This window comes from Anolis sagrei, chromosome 5, assembly GCF_037176765.1.
Source record: "Anolis sagrei isolate rAnoSag1 chromosome 5, rAnoSag1.mat, whole genome shotgun sequence".
Classification (NCBI taxonomy): domain Eukaryota; kingdom Metazoa; phylum Chordata; class Lepidosauria; order Squamata; family Dactyloidae; genus Anolis; species Anolis sagrei.
The window spans coordinates 112,854,567-112,862,412 of NC_090025.1; the positions used below are offsets into that span (position 1 = coordinate 112,854,567).

The 7,846-nt window shown below is 39.2% G+C and overlaps 1 protein-coding gene across 1 annotated transcript in view; it reads left to right on the forward strand.

Annotated features, from left to right (window-relative positions):
• ANAPC4 (anaphase promoting complex subunit 4) overlaps window positions 1-7,486 on the forward strand; it is a 30,052-nt gene extending 22,566 nt beyond the window's left edge. Inside the window, exons 24-29 of the mRNA XM_060777866.2 lie at window positions 328-366; window positions 740-841; window positions 960-1,037; window positions 2,047-2,217; window positions 4,975-5,098; window positions 6,784-7,486. Coding sequence (XP_060633849.2) covers window positions 328-366; window positions 740-841; window positions 960-1,037; window positions 2,047-2,217; window positions 4,975-5,098; window positions 6,784-6,999 — 730 coding nt within the window. The 3' untranslated portion in view covers window positions 7,000-7,486. The remainder of the gene's footprint in view (window positions 1-327; window positions 367-739; window positions 842-959; window positions 1,038-2,046; window positions 2,218-4,974; window positions 5,099-6,783) is intronic.
• Window positions 7,487-7,846: the final 360 nt, after the last annotated feature.

Genomic DNA, 7,846 nt, shown 5'->3' on the forward strand with positions numbered 1-7,846 from the left:
ACCTAACATTCAAATAAGCACTACCCACTGTCCCTGGCTACCATTCTGTCCTAACGCTTGGTCAGCATTCTGTGCTCACTTGACTGGATCCGTCTCCTTGTTATGTTGTTTTGAGCTCCTTCCATAGTGTTTGCTATTTGCTAAACAGTTCTGTACAATTTTGCCAGTTTCAAATCTGTTGCTACCTTCCTCTTGTGCATGGATGGTGCTGTTTTGGCCTCAGAAAGGTGAATGTACAGAGAATGATTTTGCTATTACATGTATTATTTCCATGTCACAGTTATGTCTTATTTCTCTTCATCTTTTTTTCTTTCTTTTTCACTTTAGTGAGGATTCAGCTTCTCGGCTGTTCAAGTTGCCCTTTTTGTAAGTATGACTGATTCCTCCGTACTTCATTCATTAAGTGTTACATTTTCCCCTGCCTGTAGCCGGGGGGGGGGGGGGGGGGGGGGACACTTCAGCTTGAGGGACTTCAGCCCTCCCCCCCGAAATTCTCACAGTAGTCCGAGAAAAGGCCTTACTGGTACATTATTTAAACTTTTATGTTTATTCATATCATGATCTGATCACCATACTCAATATATCTCATATGCATGGGGGTATTGGGATAATTATAAAGGTTTGCTAGGGTAGATCCTGACCCCCCCCCCCCATCAAACTCAGCCCCCCCCCCCCCCCCCCCCCGATTCAAAATCCTGGCTATGGGCCTGCCTGATGACTTTCCCTATTACCTTTGCAGGTGGAATGATAAAACCTCCAATCTGCATTACATTTTGTTCACAATGTTAGAAAACTCCATTTCTAAAATATATATATTGAGGAGGCATACCGACGTTTCAAGGTATGTCAGCGCTAATTGACTTTTATTTTATTTCTTTTTTTAAAAAGCATTAATGTAATTCCACAAACAAACAGAGAATTTATAGATAGATAGCTTTTATTTGTCTCCACTATCTTAGGACTGCAAATAATGGACTACTTGCCATTGACTTTGGAAATTTTCTGAACAACAGTATTAGTGAAAGTTCAAGTACAAGGTGAGTACAGCTGGAACAACAAGGAACTTCCAAAGATTCGTCAAATTATTACATATGATTGTATATATGTCATAATCTGATTCTGAGAAGTGAGATTCTGCCCAGATTGATCATGAGGTGGAAGGATTTTTAATTTTCATTCTGAATTTAATTTCAATTGTTTGTTTCTGTATGGAGTGTATTTTTAGATAAAACCACTGGGTGTCAGTGTTACAAAGAGTTTAGTCTCTGTCTGATCAGGGCTTTTGGTGCCTAGTCTTCTTAATACACTCAGCACTATAGATAAGAGAGTTTGATTCAGAAATCAGTTGGCTAATAAATATAAAATACACATACACAAATGTTAATAGCAGCAAAACAATTAAACCTATGATCAGAACAATTTAACTTGCCTACTTCTGAAAGATTCAGTTCACAGCCATTTTGGCTGGTAGATTATGAGAACAGATTATTTTTCAGACTCTAAATAGACATGACTATCTAATGACTAACTTGAATGTTGTTGATATTTAAAGCTCTTAAATACCATGTTCTTTGTTCGTGGTGTTTAAGAGCTTTAAATGTCAATGCTAGCAGACAGAGAATGGATGTAGGAACTCATGATTGAGGGCACTTTACCTCTGTGAAAGTGAAAAATGCAAATAAATACATTCTTGGGGATTTTTACCTGCTAGACTATCTCTCTTGAAAAAAAATTGGGTCTTCCAGCATGACTCTATAGCCAATCCTTGCTGGATCCTGACCATAGAATCACGTTGGAAGACTTCCTTTCCATTGTGTATATAAATACGTAGTTATTCTTGCACAGCCAGTCAATACATGCGGAGTTCTATGAATTATGATCTGATCTGAAGGCAAAAGGGCATGTTAAAAGTTTGGGCCGTTTATAGCCACATAAAATATTACATGAAATTTACTGTACTTTAAAGCAAAAAAAAATAATGTATGTATGCATTATGCTTTGTGAAATACAATTAAAGTGTGTTTTTTTTTCTTCTTCTCGCTACAGCTTCTACAGTTGCCTTGATGCCCATTTCTATGATGATGACACTATAACAGTCATTATAACTGAGAATATAGAACAAGAGGGGAAAGACAGGATTTTGGCCCAGCTGCCTTTGTCATCCATATATACTGAGGAGAACCAGGAACTGGAATTCAGCTGGAATTCTGGTCAAAGGTGCCAACTGACAGATGTTTCAGAGTGTTGCTATTTTTACTATGTCTGGGTGTTTGAATACACATTTTTGAATAGATACAGAGTGTTAGAAATTGCTGAATTAAGAATATTGTATACTGCTATTGGCAAAGTACAGTGTTCCTCCAGTATTTATTTATTTATCGTGTTAGAAGCGAATTGAGGGTCCAGTTGTAATGTATTTAAAAGCACAAACAAAGTTAAAAACTTGGCATTATACTAAATGTTCTTTGACCAGGAGCTAGCTACTCGGAGTGCCTCTGGTGTTGCTATAAGAAGGTTCTCCATTGTGCATGTGGCAGGGCTCAGACTGCATTGTAATAGGTGGTCTGTGGTTTGCTCTTCTCCACACTCACATGTCATGGACTCTCCATTTCTTAAGGTTGACTCTGCATTTTGTGGTGCCAGAGCGCAGTCTGTTCAGCACCTTCCAAGGCGCCCAGTCTTCCAAGGCGCCCAGTCGGTATCAGCCATTGATTGAGGTTGTTCCAGGTTTTAGCCTGCCACTTTTGGACTCTCGCTTGCTGAAGTGTTCCTGTGAGCATCTCTGTAGATCTTAGAAAGCTATTTCTTGATTTAGGTGTTGGCGTGCTGGCTGATATCCGAACAGTGGGTGGGCCAGAGATGTCACTGCCTTGGTCCTTTCATTATTGGCTGCTACCACCTGGCAGATGTCAGGAGGTGCAATACAGGCAAACAGTATAATTTCTCCAGTGGTGGTGGGCGTAGACATCCTGTGACAATGTGGCATGTCTCATTAAAAACCACATCCACTGTTTTAACGTGGTGAGATGTGTTCCAGACTGGGCATGTATTCAGCAGCAGAGTAGCAAATATCAAGGGCAGATGGCTTCGCTGTCTGTGATCCCCAGGTTGCGCCAGTCAGCTTTTGTATGATATTATTTTTAGTGCCCACTTTTTGCTTGATAGTCAAGCATTGCTTCTTGTAAGCACAGTCCAGGATAACTCCCAGGTATTTTGGTGTGCTGCAATGCCCCAGTGGGATTCCTTTCCAAGCAATCCTCAGAGCTTGAGATGCTTGTCTGTTCTTAGAGTGAAAACCTCAGTATCTCCTTGGGTTAAATCTCATTATATGCAATGGCATGGTAAAATGGGGCCCCTTATATAAAAGAGTGAACAGCAAACTTTGCTTTTTGGATTTTTTTTCAAAAATATTTTGAGCCTTAGTTGTTTGAATCTGTGGATGCAGAATCCATGGATATGGAGGGCCAGCTGAAAAGTGATGCGTTTGCTCTTTTATTGTTTTGTAGCAACTTGTAATTACTTTCCAAAAATGTCCTTGTAAGTACAGTCAGGCCTCCATATTGGCTGGGGTAAGGGCCACAAGAAAAACTGTAAATAAATACATCTAAGGATGCCTGCCATAGATGCAGGCGAAATGTCAGGAGAGAATGCTTCTGGTATATAGCCATACAGCCCAGAAAAGTCACAACAACCCAGTAAGCAAAGTTTATTGATTAGTCCACTGACTGTATCAACATTAAAGACAAAAACAGAAACGTACACAAATAGACAATAATCACTATCCCAAGACTCCCATAATAGTGAACTAACATACATTCAAATCACAACAACCCAGTGATTCTGGCCATGAAAGCCTTCGTCAACACATTGTAAATAAATTTACAATTTTTTTACCCAAGATAATAGTTTTCTTTGAATGTTGAAACCTTTGGCTCAACTTCCATTGGAAGCTGAACATAGAATCACATTGGAAGACATAGAGAAGTGACCACAGAGTGGTTCTGTATTTGTAGAGAGAATATTGTAAATTAAATCTGTGTATAATCAAATCCGCAAAAGTCAAAACCACAAATGTGAAGTGGTGACTGTAGCTTCTGAAGCTAACTCCTTCCTTTTATGTGGCTGTTGCATTACTTAGTTGGCCAATCTCGGGCACATTTTCTTGTCAGACCATAGATTTCACATTGTGAATATAATGCGGGAAAAGCTAATGGGAATGAATAATTTGCCTGAATAAGTATATGACATTTCCACAATCTTCACTGGAGACCTGGCAGCATAAGTGGAAATACACATACTTAGCTAACTTGTTAATTCGTAATAAGGAAACTCAGAAAGCGGGATGTTGGAAAACCCAACAAATATAGCCTGAGCTTTTATGGACTTTAACTCACTTTATCAGTACCATGGTAAAGATTAATATTTTCTGATATGTACCTGCCTATACATTAAGATGTAGTTAGGAGGGACTCCTATGTGACTACATTTTGGGAGAAATATACATTTATGCTGCCTAGGTGTGGAATGCCCTTCCTTTGGAAGTCTGACTAGCACAAATGTTGCCTCATTTTGGCACCAAGTCAAACATTGGCTGTTCACCCAGGCTTTTGCCCAGGGTGCATCACTTGTGCGCTGGTCTGTGAAATTTATTTCTTTATGTTTGTTCTTTGAAATATTGATTTGTTATGGCGTCTCTGAAGCTTCTATTTTAGATTGAACTTCACCCCGAGATATTTAAATGCAGTGATAATAGAGATACTTAATAAATAAACGAAATGGTGTATAGTCCACAAAAGCTTATGTAGCAAGATACGTGACAGCTTGTAGGGTGCTATGGGAATCTTTATTTTAACATGGATAGCCTTTTAAAAATTTAAAAATTCATTAAAAATTGAATGAGTATGTTATAGGAGTTTCTGGAATTTTAACACTTTATGCAGAGATAAAAATGATTTTTTTCTGGATCTCACCTAGGTTAGACATGCAGTGTGATGGCATTCCTACTCGTACTGTCACCATAGAAGGCCAGTGGAGGATGCTAGAGAACATGAAAGCCCAGTATGTTGCTGTGAATGGTGTCCGAAAAGTTTCTTGTGTGGTAAGGATCGAGCTTACAGATTTTAAACAGGACTGATTGATTGATAGGGTGATCCAGCAGGGAGACTCGCTTTGGAAGAAAATATGTGCAAGGCTGAACCTTCATTTTTCTTTTCTGATGGGTAAAAAGGCTAGACTGATCTATCCCCATCCAGATGGATTACACTATGTAAAAGAATTTGGAAAAAAAATCTGTTCCTGGTTTGGAAGTAGTCGTTATACTCCAGAAACTTAATGTCAAGCGGAAACTTTTACCTTTGTGTATGTTTGTGTGTGTATAAAATCAGGCATGTGCAAACTTTTGAATAACAATTTTAACCAACATAAACATAACAGTATTTCAGTGGAATACCCCAGGGGTCATCCAGCCTTTGTAGTAGTAGGAATAATAATAATAACAATAATAACAATAATAATAATAATAATAATAATAATAATAATAATCCATACAGGAAAAGTACAATCAAAGCACTTCCTGAGTGTTAGAAGGGAAATAAGGTTTTGGAAGAAAAAAAAGCAGAGGTGGAGGTGGGTGGGTCTGGGCATGGAAGCAAAAGAGCCTGGGCAGCGAGGAAGGCAGGGGAGAAAAAGTCTGTTCCCTGGGAGGACACTGCTACTGCCATTTTGCAAACTCCAAAGTTTTAATTTCCATGCATTTCTCAGGAGGAGGAGGCAGGAAACAGCATGGTGCCGTGGTGCCGCTCACTATTCCTCGTGGAGGCCCAAGGGCTTCAAGGAGCACAGTTTAAGAACTCCTGGTGTAGGCATTTGGTTTGCAATTTTCCTTAAAGAAAATATGCCATTTTAAACCTTTATGCAGACCACAAAAACAAAGTTTTTGCAGTTTAATAAACTTTCCCCATGTTTCTATGATAGAACCAATTAGGAAATGACATTTATTATCCAGGAACAAAAAATACGTTACACAGGGTTATCTTAACTGGTAAAATAGTTTTGAGATTCTGTACAACAGTAAAGGTAAAGGTTTTCCCTGACATTAAGTCTAGTCATGTCTGACTCTGGGGGGTGGTGCTCATCTCCATTTCTAAGCTAAAGAGCCAGTGCTGTCCATAGTCACCTGCAAGTTCATGTGGCCCGCATGACTGCATGGAGCACTGTTACCTTCCCGCCAGAGCGTGCTTGTGTGTTTTTGAACTGCTAGGTTGGCAAAAGCTGGGCCTAGTACCAGGAGCTCACCCCACTCCCCGGATTCGAACCGCCAACCTTTCGGTCAGCACGTTCAGCAGCTCAGCGGTTTAATCTGATGTGTCACCAGGGGGCCCTACTGTACGAGAATAGTATTTTGCTGAAAATGCATTGCCATTATACTATCCCACAAATTCAATTTATTGCTTGAAGCATGGGATCTGCTTCCTCATGGTGCGGTTCCATTTTATATGAAGCAAAATTTTGTAAACAAAACAAATGACTAAAGAGTTCCCCCTCAGACAGAGTTTCTCCTACATGTTCAGGACTTGAGTGAACCTTTTCAAAACAGGCACCCTAAACCTACCGTATTTAATCGTATAGAAGCATTTTTCAGGGTGCTTGTGTGTATATATATATATATATATATATATATCCCAAACTAAAGGAAGTTCAGTAATGATACAAGTGTTTTTGTGGTTCTTAAGATAATACATTCAAAGTTTGCATGTGATATATTTGTCTGAAATATTTTCATAGCTAAGTTCGAACCTGCGTCACATCCGAGTGTTCGAAATGGATGTTGAAGATGATGGAGAAGCTGAAGAGGAAGAGGAGGAGGAAGCAACACAGGTTGTTGGTCCGGACCAAGAGGAACTCAAACAAACTACTGAAAACCCTGAAAAGAGTGTCTGTTCTGACTCTGGTGAATTGACAGATCAAATAGAAGAACATGAATCAAGCCTCCGTGCCTAAGAGAAACTCGTGTCAGTGTCTTGTTGTGTTACAAAGAAGAAACAGAAACATGGTCTTGGCTGTTGAATATTTTTGGTGGGAATGAATCACACTGATTTTTTCAAACTACAGTACATTAGTGCTGCTTTGAGTGGACAAATCCCTGGATGTTCTCTTTTTCCATGACTTACAAGTTCAGTTTTTGTGTGTTTGTGCTACGAGTACATTGTCTAAATAAGTGCAGAAACGTTTTTGGAAAGATGTTTCTACTTTTAAAATGTTAGTCGTACCTTCATTTTCAATACCTATTGTCCCCATTTTCCTGACCTTTTCGTGGTATTGCTTTCAGGTGCCATAGGTTGCATTTCCATTGATGCATTTCTGTTCACTTTCCCAAGCAGCCTGTGTGACCTGAGAAGTGGATGGAAACCTATTCTGAAGCCTGTTTTGATTTCCAGTGTGAGTTTTGTAAGGGAAGATAAATTAAAAAGGAGTATATTTTTCTGTAGTTATCTGATCTTTCTGTTTCATTCCCTGTCATATTTTTGGAGCTGTTGTTTAGCTACCTGAATGTGAAAAAAGGAATTTGCTTTACAACTGAAAAAAATGAATTGCTTGCTTCAGAAAGCAACTTGACTTTTTTCTGGGATGTGCTTCACCAACTAGTTTTAAGTAATAAACAGTGAAGACCAGCATATCCGTGGTGATACATGCCAGGACAGACCACATTAAATGATCTGACTTCTGTCCCTGGTATATGATAGCGCTGAGATAGAGGACCTAAATATTCTGAGAGATATATCCTGACTAGGGATTTCCTAGGTCCTTCAACATGATGTTTGGTAACTTCCAGGAAAAATATGCCATA